Source organism: Leptopilina heterotoma, unplaced genomic scaffold, assembly GCF_015476425.1.
Source record: "Leptopilina heterotoma isolate Lh14 unplaced genomic scaffold, ASM1547642v1 Lhet_152, whole genome shotgun sequence".
NCBI classification, from domain to species: Eukaryota; Metazoa; Arthropoda; class Insecta; order Hymenoptera; family Figitidae; genus Leptopilina; species Leptopilina heterotoma.
In genome coordinates, this window is record NW_025110868.1 from 170587 (window position 1) to 184606 (window position 14020).

The following is a 14020-nucleotide window of genomic DNA, read 5'->3' on the forward strand; positions in this document are numbered from 1 at the left end:
TCTTCATAGGATTTCAATTCGAAAGAAAATCTAATAATCTTGATGAAATTTTAATAATTGAATTCTTGTACAACTTTCTAAGAAGAATTGATTTAAAAATTACTTTCAGTTTAAAATTTTAGATTTTGAAATATTTATTTAAATTTTCAGTTTGTAGAATTGAATTCAAAAAATTTTATTTTTTTACTTATTCAAAAAGTATTTTTCAGATATAATCGAATTTTTGAAGAATTCTAACTGAAAGTTTAGAAAATAATTGAATTTCATAAAAATTTAGAATTGAAATTAATTTGAAATTAAATTGAAATTAAAGCTACATTTTGCTATTTTTTAAAATTAATTATTGAGTGCAAAGCCGGATTTTCACATTTAACGAGAATAAAACTTACCCTGCAAAGAACATCAATAGAAACCAAGAGCCTGGAACTGCTACTATCAGTATAGCATCTTCGGCAAGACGATTCTCGGACAAACGACAAGGAATGCAGGCCAATATCAACAAGTTGCTGATAAGAAAAATAAATTTTGCCGGCTCATTACTCTGGAAAACAAAGAAAAGCAATTATTGAAAAAAAAAGAAAAAATATTTATTATTAAAAAGAATGAGAAATATTTTCTCTTTATTATTTCAAGAAGCAAAATTTCAAAATATTAACTAACTGAAAATTAATTAACTCAAAATATTAACTGATGTCTAAAAATCAACATTTACCAAGTGCAGAATAAAAATGATAAAATAAATAAGAGTTGAATCAAAGTGACTGTGACTGTTCAAAGATAAGTTTTAGATGAAAAGAGATTTTAAGTAGAGTAAACAGATTTTGGTCAGACGTCTGTTTCTAGACTAGCAGAAGATAGAATTAACAAATTCTCTAAGGTTCTGCTTTAAGACAATTATTTTTAATAATCTTCGAAAAAGTTTCTTTCTGAATTTTCAAATTTATTTGTTTACAATTCAATTTTATAACAATTATTTTATTTAGTAATTAGTATTCAATTATTATCCAAAAAACTGAAATTCATTTTTAAATCAATTTATTAAATAAATCAAGAAATAATTTATTAAATATTTCAATGTTTCTTAAAATTAAATTTTCATAAGGAATTAAACCAACAAATTTTTAAATAATTGGATTTTTTCTGACGAATTTTAATAAACTTATTAAGAATTTTCAAGAAGAGTAAAATTTACAAATATTTTAAAGTTCATTTAAATGGAATATTTCTGTGGGTGTATATGACATTTACAGAAAATGATTTTATAAATATAATTCTTTATATTCGTCGGTACTTCGGTAGTGGTTTTATAAAAATAATTCCTCTTCGTCAATTTATATTGTCGGAAGTAGAAAAAGTTTGTGTTTTAAAAAAAGAAAAGAAAAGAAATGAAAAGAAGAGAAAAGAAGAATGAATAAAGTATAAAGGGAAGAGGAGAATAGAAGCGATTTAAAAACGTCTGAAGCGTAGGTGGATTGTATACTAGCTGTTTGAGGAAAGAAGGAAGTCCAACGTTGACTATTTCGCCACCCAACTGAACCAGAATATAGCCCAAAACGCCAACAACTGTAATACATTCGGCAATGGTACGTCCCACGTCCGTTATTTCCTCCGGCCACTTGAGAAGCTGAGCATCAATTTCCGCCGGTCGTAAATACACGGCCAGAGACAACGACGCCAAGTGAAAGACAAGGATAATCAGACGTTTTAGAAACTGCAACTTAGATGAAAGAGTTCTTTCACTTCTTTCACTCTCCTATACCTACATTACATTATTTTCAAAGTGATTAAATTTCTGATTAAATTTCAAATTTCATTTTCCACTTCTGCCGAAATGCATTATCCACTATTTATCATTTTATAAAAGAGAAGTCCGCGCCGCAGTTGATGGCCAATTAAAATATTTTACAGAATTCACTTGAAAATATCACTTAATATGGATTATTCTTCAACCTTTCGTGACTAAAACTAAAAAGAAACAATAATCCAAATTTTTCAATTAAGGTTGCCACAAAAATTTAATTTTGTTTTTTCCTGATATCCAGACAAAATTTTCACTTTTTCCCTGACCCTAAAAAATATTTTGATTAACTCAAAAAATTATTAAATAGAGTATATCCCCTTTTTAATTTTGGTCCCTAAACGTACTCTATTCTGAAAATTTCCCCTATTTTTTTCATTTAGTTTTTTTTTATTCTTTCATAAAATTAATAAAATTTGTAAGATTAGTATTTTGGTGAAGTCAAGTCTCAATTATGTTTAGAAGTTGGTTGTATTTTAAATTCTTACAATCTGCACAAACTTGTTATGACCTGCATTATTTTTAAAAGACAATATTCATCCCAAGAATTCAATTATTTTCGAAAGTCATAAAATTCTTCGAAGAGATTCAATTATTTTTTTAAAATTTTCACGAATATCTCGTCAAGAATTCAATTATCTTTACAAATAGCAACATTTTTCGCCAAAAATTCAATTATTTTCAAAAATTTATAAAAATCTTTGCAAAAGTTCAATTACTTTCTAAAGTTTTTTGCAATTCAATAATTTTCAATATTTACTATTTTCATAAAATTTATCAACAGATTTAATTATAGAAAAAACTTTTTCATACAATTCAATTATTTTCATAAATAATAAAATTTCATTTACGAATTCAATCATTTTCATCGCAGAATTTCAAATATTTTTAATACAAATTTTAAATAAATTCCTTAAAAAATTCAATTGTTATTAAAAATTTTATTAAAACTTGAGGAAAGAATTAAATTTTAAGAAACATTCAATTATTCAATAAAACAATAAAATTCGTTGCAATAATTCAAATATTCTCATAAATAACATTTAAATCGTTGCAGAAAATCAAATATTTTCAAAAATTTTTAGGTAATTTTGCAAAAGAATTCAATTAGCTTGATAAACAACAAAATCGCATAAATTCTTCCAATAAAATCAATTATTATTCTAAAGAATTTTAATAAAATTCTTTTCCAAAATTCAATTATTTTGATAAATATCAAAATTCATCACAAGAATTCAATTCTTTTGAAAATTAATAAAATACTTTGAAGAAATTAAATTATTTCCATAATTTTTTAAAATTCTTGTCAAGAATTAAATTATATTTATAAATAGATAGGGAAATTCTTCTCAAAAATTTTTCAAAAATTCTTCTCAAGAAATCAATTATATTCAAAAAATTTAATAAAATTCTTCTCATAAATTCATTTGTTTTCAAAAATTATTATTTAAATTCACAGGAATTCAATTATTTTTTAAAAATTTAATAAAATTCTTCACAAAATTTTCAATTATTTTCTAAAATTGTTATAAAATTCTTTAATATAATAAATTTCATTAAAATTTTAATTAAATTCCTTAAAAGAAATTAAATACTTTTAAAAGTTGTTAATACAATTCTTTGTAAAAAACACATTTTAAAAATTCAATTATTTCTAAAAATTCATGCGATAATGCTTTTAATGTTCAATTATTTATTATCTAAAATTTTGACTGAAATTCATATTTAAATCAATTTTTATTAGAAAATTCTACGAGAATTCAATTATTTATATACAAAAATGGATAATTTATTGAATACTTGAATGTTTCTTAGAATTGAATTCTCATAAAGAATTTTATCAACAAATTTTTAAAGAATTGAATTCTCACGAAGAATTCTAAGAAAATTTTTAAGAATTGACAAATTTTTTAAGAAAATTGATTAAAATTGTATTAAAAATAATTGAATCCCTTAAAAGAATTTTAATATTTTTAAAAATAATTGAACAATTGAGAAGAATTATTTTTAAAAATAATTGAATCCGTTAAAAGAATTTTAATATTTTTAAAAATAATTGAATCCCTGTAAAAATTGTATTATTTATGAAAATAATTGAATCCCTGTAAAAAAATTGTATTATTTATAAAAATAATTGAATTATTGCGAAGAAATTTATTAAAAATTTGAACATAATTATTGAATTGTTTTTAAATTTTTATTATTTATGAATATAATTAAATGTTTGCGTAAAATTTTATTAAATTTTTTTTTTAAAATAATTAAATTATTTTTGGTAATTTATATTAAAATAGTAGATATCTATTGAAAATCATTGAATTGAGGGAAATTTTTAAAAATAATTGAAATTTGGCCAAGAATTTATTAAAATTTTTTAAAATAATTGAATTTCAGAGAAGAATTTTATTATTTTTAAAGATAATTGAAAGTTGGAGGAGAATTTTTAAAAAATTTTGAATATAATTGAAACTTTTAAAATAAATTCAATTATTTTGAATATAATTTTAATGAAATTCTTCGCAGAAATACAATTATTTTTGTAAATAATAACATTCTTCAGTGAAATTTTCAATTATTTGCAAAAATGTCTAAAAAATTCTATATATAAGAATACAATTATAATTTTATTTGCAATAATTGAATTCCTCACAGAAATTTAATTATATTTTCAAAAATTTGCATAAAATTCTTGAAAACTAGAGAAAATGAAGCGGAAAAGAAATTATTGACGTTTTGAAAAATTTTATAATTAAAGATATATTCGAAAATTAATGTATTACATACATTTTTGTTATGTTTTTTGTGTACAATTATTTTTAGAGTAAAATAAAATATTTTTTCTAGTGTCAGAGAAAAACTCAAAATTCTGTCTCAAAATCAGGGAAAAGTAAAATCAAATTTTTGTGGCAACCCTGAAATGTAAATTTTAAGATTGTTTCTTTGGAAATATGTTATTTAACATTCATTTATTTAAAAAAAATTAATTTCTATTATACCACAAATGTCGGTTATTATTAAATTATCTGTAAAAAAAAGACGAAGCTAACTTAGAAAGCATCTTAAAAAGAGTTTATGTTTATAAGTTCCACGCCATATTATAAATAGTAATCAGGTGAACAAAGTGCCGCGATAAAAAAAACAGAAAGAAAAATGCTTACCCGAGCGAAAGTCTTCCACTTTTCCTCGAGTAATTTCTGTATGATGCCACCATCAAGCATAGCCAAATGTTCCTCCTTTGTTCCATTGAGAATGATGAACAAGGCGGAATTCCAATCTGAAAAGGAAAAATTTCTTTCTTTTAATAATGTAGCTGTCCATTTTGAGATAAATGTTAAGACGTCTATTGACAAGTCCTCAGCAAATATGGTATCAAAAGTTTTAGTCCCGAGGGGATTATATGCATAATTATTCTTGTAAAGCACAACAAGCAAGTCCTCCAAAAAAAATAGCTTAACAAGTTTTTTTTTCTTCTCCTTTTTTTATTTTTATTGTTCTTTCCAAAAGAAAAGAACTTTTCGAGATTAGCACATAATAATGGACCTAGAAAAATGTGGGGTTAGAGACAATTACCCAAACAGAAAGTTTATTCACAAAAATCACAAGTAATAAAAAAGAAGACCATTTGTTCATGAAGAATGTACAAAAAAAAATTCTAAAATATATACGAAAATTAACAAAAAATTCAAAACTAGCTTTGCATTTCTCAGTAAAAAAAAACAGCAGAGTTGCCACAGGTCAGGAAAATCAAGGAAAAGTCAGGGATTTTTATTAAAAGTACTGGAAAAAATTAAATCTTTAGAATTCATAAGAAAATATTCTGAATTTTTTGTGCAATTTTTGTTTGACTCATTAACTATGAAACTACCACGAATTCTAATACAAAACCTTCAAAAAAATTTCTATTTCTGACAAGAATAAATTTTTTAATATTATTTAATTATTATAAAAGTTTTCACTAACATTCAATTATTTTTAGGAATTTTTAATAAAATTCGTTGCAAAATTCAATTAATAAAAAAAAAAAAACAAATATTTATCACAAGAATTTCATTATTTTCAAAAGTAATAAAATTCTTTGCAGAAATGCAGGGTGTCTAACGGTCAGAAAAGTTAGGGAAGTCAGGAAAATTTCTAAAAATTTATACAAAAATTAAAATTTATGTGTTTTTGAAGAACACAAAAATAATGAAGCTGATTGCCATAAAAGAGGAAGAAAAAAAGTTGAATTTTAAGAAATTCGGTTTTTTGAATTTTTGCTAATTTTCCATAATTTTTGATTTTTTACCAAAGGGTGGAGACTATTAAATAAGTAAGGTATTTTCCAAGAGCACAAAAATAATGATGCTAAATGCTATAAAAAAGAAGGAAAAATGTTGAATTTTAAGAAATTCGGTTTTTTGAATTTTTGCTAATTTTCCATAATTTTTGATTTTTTACCAAAGGGTGGAGACTATTAAATAAGTAAGGTATTTTCCAAGAGCACAAAAATAATGATGCTAAATGCTATAAAAAAGAAGGAAAAATGTTGAATTTTAAGAAATTCGGTTTTTTGAATTTTTGCTAATTTTCCATAATTTTTGATTTTTTACCAAAGGATGGAGACTATTTACTGAGTAAAGTATTTTCCAAGAGCACAAAAATAATGAAGCTAATTGACATAAAAAGGAAGAAAAAATGTTGAATTTTAAGAAATTCGGTTTTTTGAATTTTTGCTAATTTTCCATAATTTTTGATTTTTTACCAAAGTGTGGAGACTATTAAATAAGTAAAGTATTTTCCAAGAGCACAAAAATAATGATGCTAAATACCATAAAAAAGAAGGAAAAATGTTGAATTTTAAGAAATTCGGTTTTTTGAATTTTTGCTAATTTTCCATAATTTTTGATTTTTTACCAAAGGGTGGAGACTATTTACTAAGTAAAGTATTTTTCAAGAGCACAAAAATAATGATGCTAATTGACATAAAAAGGAAGAAAAAATGTTGAATTTTAAGAAATTCGGTTTTTTGAATTTTTGCTAATTTTCCTTAATTTTTGATTTTTTACCAAAGTGTGGAGACTATTAAATAAGTAAAGTATTTTCCAAGAGCACAAAAATAATGAAGCTAATTGACATAAAAAGGAAGAAAAAATGTTGAATTTTAAGAAATTCGGTTTTTTGAATTTTTGCTAATTTTCCATAATTTTTGATTTTTTACCAAAGGGTGGAGACTATTTACTAAGTAAAGTATTTTTCAAGAGCACAAAAATAATGAAGCTAAATGCCATAAAAAAGAAGGAAAAATGTTGAATTTTAAGAAATTCGGTTTTTTGAATTTTTGCTAATTTTCCATAATTTTTGATTTTTTACCAAAGGGTGAAGACTATTAAATAAGTAAAGTATTTTACAAGAGCACAAAAATAATGAAGTTAATTGACATAAAAAGGAAGAAAAAATGTTGAATTTTAAGAAATTCGGTTTTTTGAATTTTTGCTAATTTTCCATAATTTTTTATTTTTTACCAAAGGGTGGAGACTATTGAGTAAATAAAGTATTTTTGAAGAGCACAAAAATAATGAAGCTAAATGCCATAAAAAAGAAGGAAAAATGTTGAATTTTAAGAAATTCGGTTTTTTGAATTTTTGCTAATTTTCCATAATTATTATCGTTTGTTTCTATGATTAGATATTGATTTATTGTTAAATATGTCAGTTACCATTTTTTTGTTTCAAGAATGCAGAAATAATATTAGTAAAAAATACAAAATAAAAAGTGAATAAATAAACAAAATAAAAAGAGGAAAAGAAAACTAAATTCAAAAAAGTCCTACAAATTATAAAAAAATTATCAACAAAGAAAAAAAAGGAACTAATAAGATCTCTACAAACAATCTCCTTATGTCAACTACAAAAGCAATTGGAATACAACAAAAAAAACATTCTGCTTTGACAACAGATTTTTTTTTTAATATTCTACAATAAAAATGCTTATTCTTGAATAAAATGATTTTACAATATACAGAAAAGAAAAGTTGTAGTAAAGAAACTAAAATGAGGGTTTAGAAAATAATAGAACATGGCTTAAGTCAGACTCTCCAATTGATTATTTTTCTTCGTGTCATTTCGATAAGTATCACTGCAAAAAGGAATAAAAAAAAGTAGTTTATCTGATTCAACTTCTTTTGAAGAAAAATGTCAATTTTCATGGGGGGGTAAAAGATAATAAACGAAGAAACTTGAAAAGACGATGCAATAATAATCAATAAGGAAGTTCTTTTTTTTATCTTTCAAACAAAGTCTGTCATACATATATACGAATAACAATGGGGGCGACCTTCATCAATTATTTTATTTTCTTATCTTTATAAGAAACCTACAAATTTTTTTTTACACCCCAACATGACGGAATGTTCCATTCATATATTCCTGAAATATTTTTACATTACTCCGAAGGTCGGACATTTTAACCCTTTAAATTTTTGGCGTCGCTGATTACGAATTTAAAGTCAGATTTTCAAAATTTAGAAAATCTGACCTTAGATTCCTAATTAGCGACCCCGAAAACCCCCGAGTAACAAGTTTTATGCAAATTTGAGCAATTTTGAAAAAAATGTCCGCCATATTGGATCCGCCATTTTGAATTTTGCAAATCTGAGTTCAGATTCGTAATCAGCGACCCCAGAAACCCCCGAGTAACAAGTTTCAAGTGATTTTGAACAATTTTGAAAAAAATGTCCGCCATATTGGATCCGCCATTTTGAATTTTGCAAATCTGTCTTTGGATTAGTAATTAGTGACTATAACAACCATCGAGTAACTCGAATAACTCGTTGAGTTTCCTGGGGGCACGAAAGGGTTAATAAAAATAGCAATATTGGATTTTTATAAAAATTGTAAAAATACCTGTTTTTTTAATTGCTAATTGTTTAACAATAAATGTTTAAACAAATTAATAAAAATGTTTTAATTTTAAAAAACTGTGAACGCCAATCGACTGCCTAGGCAAAATTAATAAACCTTTCTGTAGCTCATTTCTTTGTGCATAAAATTGTTGATAAAATTGTTATAAACAAATTATTCTGTATAAAAGGTGTTTCATCCCAGGCTTTTTTAACAAATGCTTTTTTAATAAAAGTAACAATTGGATTCTCAGGCAAATTGAAAAAAAAGATATATACCTTTTTTTGTTTTTCAATTGTTTAATAAAAATTGTTTAAACAAATTCAAAAATATTGTTAAATTTTAAAAAATTATCAACGCTAAAATCGATTATATGAGAAAAATTAACAATGTTTTGTGTGCCATAACAGGTTTTAAATTTTTTTTATTAATTTGTTTAAACAATTATTGTTAAACAATTGGAAATTTAAAAAAAATAGGTGTATGTGTTTGTTTAAACAATTTTACACAGAGAATCGATTGACTTTGAAAGTTTTTGTAAATTTTTTATTAATAATCTAATCAAATAATTATTGTTAAACAATTAGAAATAAAAAAAGGTATTTTTTTCAATTTTCCTATGAATACAATTTTTGCTTTTTTAATAAAATTTTTTATTTCTTCATAAGACTTAAAGGATTAATATTCTCAAAAACCATCAAAAAGTAAAATGTAAATATATTTTTTTTTCACCATTCCTTTTTTTATCATTAAAAGAAAATTCCATATTTTCTCCTACTGCCAACAAATATTAAAATTTCGTACATGTTGGTCCATTTAAATGAAAAAAATTACACTTTTAAATTGAAAGAATTTAAATTTAAAAGTACCAGATGTACAGTTCAAGCAATAGGATAAAAAAGGGAACAAGAAATAAGGACGGTTATTATTTTTTCCCAGAACAATATTGTCCGCGAATTTTCTCAATTTTTTCCCCCACTTTCTTTTCAATAGATTTTTATTTTTATTTATCACAATAATTAACAATTATTATTGATTTTTAATTTATTATTTTGAAAGAAAAATTACAAAATTATTTACAAAACATTCCATATTAAAAAATTTTATTTCTACCTCATGAAATAATTGAACTTTTCTCAAACTGTCTAATTTTTCAGATTTTTTTACCTTGAATTCCAACTTCCGCGCAATGTAAAGTTCGAAAGTTTCTGAACTTTTAGAATTTTTAATATTAAACATCCGAGCAATTTTTTTTTTTTGGTTTACCAAAAAAAAATTTGCTCTGTTATTTATGGATAATATTTTTAAAAAAAATAAACTTGGACAGTTGATTCAGTTCAACATTTTTTTTTTATTTTAGATAAAAAAAAATTTTTTCTCCCTTGGAAAATTTATTTAATGACACGTAAAAAAGATATCACACTGTCAATCTGAGTGAAATAATATTTATATTATTTCAAAAAATTTAACGAAATTCTTTTAAAAAATTCAATTATCTTGATAAATATCGAAATTCTTCTCGGAAATTCAATTATTTTTAGGAATTTCAATAAAATTCTAGGCAAAATTTCAATTATTTTCAAATATGTTTCTTTTTTTTACAGGAATTCAATTATTTCAAATAGAATTTACAAAAATTTTTCGAAAAAAATTAAGTATTTAAAATTTTTTTTAAATTTCGGGGATTCAATAATTATTGTTATAAACAATAAAAATTCTTTTAGAAATTCCATTATTTTCGTAAATAACAAAAACTAATCGCAGAATTTCAATTAATTTTAATTAATTAAAATTAATATTGAAATTTTAATTGAAATTCAATTATTTTTTGGAATTTTTATAAAAATCTCTGCAAAATACAATTATTTTCAAAAATAACAATATTCATCACAAGAATTCAATTATTTAAAAAAATTTTTAAATTTCTACCAGAAATTCAATTATTGTCAACAATTTTTTTAAAATCCTCGTGAAAATTTCAATTATTTATTGATTTCTTCAATTAAAATTTTCAATTATATTTGTAAAAAGCAAAATTCTTTTTCAAAATTCAATTATTTTTAAAATTTTTAACAAAATTCTTTGTAGAATTTCAATGATTAACAAAATTTTTTTCAATTCAATGATTTTGAAAATTTACTATTCGAGTGAAATTTCTCAAAAAAAATTGAATTATTTTTAAAAACTTTTGATAAAATTCTACTCAAATTTTTAATTATTTTTTTAATCAGGGCTCGGATTGTGCGACTTTTTTTCGACTTTTCTAAGGAAATGGGACTTTTTTCGACTTTTTTTGTAAAAATATGCGACTAATCGACTTTTTCGACATTTTTTTTTAGCAAAATGCGAATGAAATAAAAAATTTTTTTTAATTTAAAGGAAAAAGTATAAGTCAAAAAAATGTTCTGTTACATTTATTTACAAATTTCTTTCAAATGTTTCGAAAACATCAATTATTTCTTTTTTAAATAAATATTTAATTATTATTTTTCCATAGGAAATAAAATTCTTCAAAAGATTCAAATTCAAACCCTTCTGAAATTAAACAAGTTATAAAAAATTGTTATAAAACATGAAGAAATCGATCACTCCGAGTCTTCGACTCGGAGCAATCGATGTCTTCATGTTTTATAATAATTAAAGATGACCGAGTGATAAAATTATTAATTTATATTAAAAGACTTTATAAAAAAAAATTTTTTTAATTATTTTTTATGCAAATAATTGAATTATTCGGAAGAAATTTATAAAACATTAGTAAGTAATTGAATTTTGCAGAAGAATGTTAATATTTACAAAGATAATTGAAATTTTGAAGGGAATTTAAAAAAAAAAAATTTTGAAAATAATTGAACTTCTGTGAAAAATTCTCTTACTTTTGAAGATAATTGAATTTTGCAAAAAATTGTATCAGAACTTTTGAAAATAATTAATTTTCCAGGATGAATTTTATTATTCATGAAGATAATAAAAATTTTAACAAGGAATTTAAAAAAAATTTTGAAAATAATTGAATTTCTGCGAAGAATTTGATTACTTTTGAAAATAATTGAATTTCTAGGATGAATTCTATTATTTATAAAGATAATTGAAAATTTGACAAGATTTTTATTAAAATTCTTTGCAAATAATTGAATTTCAGAGAAGAATTTTATTACTTTTGAAAATAATTGAATTATTACAAATATTTTTATTAATATTTAAAAATAATTGAATTCATAAGAAGAATTTTATTTTAAATTTGTGAAAATAATTGAATTTTTGCGAAGAATTTGATTACTTTTGAAGATAATTGAATTTCTGCGAAGAATTTTATTACTTTTGAAAATAATTGAATTTCAGAGAAGAATTTTATTATTTATAGAGATAATTGAAATTTTGACAAGAATTTTATTAAAATTCTTTGAAAATAATTGAATTTCAGAGAAGAATTTTATTATTCACAAAGATAATTGAAATTTTGAACAGATTTTTTTAAAAAGTGTTTGAAAGTAATTGAATTTCGCAGAAGAATTTTGATATTTATAAACATAATTGAAATTTTGAGGAGAATTTAAAAAAAAAAAATTTTGAAAACAATGAAATTTTTATGATGAATTTTATTATTTATAAAATTTTGGCGAAAATTTAGAAAAAAAATGTTGAATATAATTGAATTTTTTAGAAGAATTTTATTCCTCTTGAAAATAATTGAATTTCTAGGATGAATTTTATTATTTATAAAGATAATTGAAATTTTGACAAGAATTTTATTAAAATTTTTGTTAAAAAATTGAATTTCAAAGAAGAATTTTATTATTTATAAAAATAATTGACATTTTAAAGAGAATTTTTAAAAAAATGTTAAAAATACGTAATTAAAATTTAGCAATGAATTTTATTCCGGATTGTTTGATAGTAAAGTATGTGTTGTTGAGAAATGTGATATTTTTTACAATTTTGACAATTTTGTGTTTCCTTTTTGTCGTTTTTTCTAAAATTTCATGCGACTTTTTTCCGACTTTTTTGGAAATTTTATGCGACTTTTCTTGACTTTTTTTGTAAATTTATGCGACTAAAGCGACTTTTTTTTAGTTTTAAAGACAATCCGAGCCCTGTTTTATAAGTAATAGAAATTTCACAGGAATTTAATTATTTAAAATAGAATTTGGAAAAAGTTTGAATTTTAATGATGAAAAGAAATTTTTTATTCGCTTGGAAAATTTGTTTAACAAGACACATAAAGGGGATCTCACACTGTCAATCTGAGTGTTAACTGCTTTCGAAAATGCAGCATCGAGTGAAATGAGATTTATCATTATTATTATTATAAACATAACACGAGGCAGTTGGTGGCTCCTGAGTTTTGCCAAGTATCTGATGCAATTACGGATATATAACCAACTTTTGGAATTAGCCTTGCCTGCAGTCAAGAACGCGTCCCATTTAGTTTCGGAAACCATTATCCCTCCACGTCGTGTCTCATTGCGAATGTCATTGGACTTGAAAATGCGAGCAAATAGTCCTGGAAAACTCTGCGTTCTACTTTTTTTCTTTTTAATTACGAGCAGTCATCTCTCATTCCAACGACGAAGAAAACGATAAACAAAAAAAGAAAAGAAAAGTCTCTCTCTCTCTCTTGCTAGAAAAATAAATTAAGAAAAAAAAATATTTATGCTTCGAAATCGAGATTTTAATGAACGAGTGCACTCAACTAATTTAAGTTTAATTCCTTATAGGGCGCGCAATTTTCACACTTTCACACAGTAAAAAGTATAATTTCCCCTGGGCTAATCGAAATGGTTTCAGTTTAATTCGATTCCGAGGGTAATTTTCAAAGTTCGCTGATGAATTCTTTCATTTTGGTATAACTATAATTGCGGTTCGAATTGTGGTAATTATTTCCTTTCAATGACAAATGCTTTTAGTAGAAAATTTATCTCACTGATAAATAGAGAGATTATTTTATCATCTTTAACCTGCGAGAGTCTTTTTCTTTTTTTATTTCTTCGTAGAAACAATATTTGTTTTATGCACTTCTTATCATTTTTTTAGAGTCTCTTATTTGCGTTTCTAACTATGAAGTTATCACTATTTGCCTCGCTATTTGCTTACTAAATGATAAATTCTGGATTTTTTTTCTTTGAAAATATAAGTATTTAAATTTATTAAATTTAAGGTGAAAAAATATTTCAAATATTTGGATGATTCTCCACTCAATGGTCAGTTTTGATTCCAAATTTTTCCCTATTTAATAAGTAAAAATTATTTTTAAATCTGCTTCAAACTTTTGAACAATTAATCTTGTTTTTGTTGTTTATAAAAATAATTGAATTCCTAAAAAGAATTTTAATATTTTTGAAAT

The 14020-nt window shown here is 23.1% G+C and overlaps 1 protein-coding gene across 4 annotated transcripts in view; it reads right to left on the reverse strand.

Annotated features, from left to right (window-relative positions):
- LOC122498536 overlaps positions 1-14020 on the reverse strand; it is a 90527-nt gene that overhangs the window by 51780 nt on the left and 24727 nt on the right. For 2 of the 4 annotated variants that reach the window (XM_043606307.1, XM_043606310.1), the window contains 3 exons: positions 4957-5072; positions 1481-1717; positions 390-541 (listed from right to left, as the gene is read on the reverse strand). In XM_043606307.1, the coding sequence (XP_043462242.1) occupies positions 390-541; positions 1481-1717; positions 4957-5072 (505 nt within the window). The remainder of the gene's footprint in view (positions 1-389; positions 542-1480; positions 1718-4956; positions 5073-14020) is intronic. The other 2 variants (XM_043606308.1, XM_043606309.1) reach the window with 2 other exon arrangements.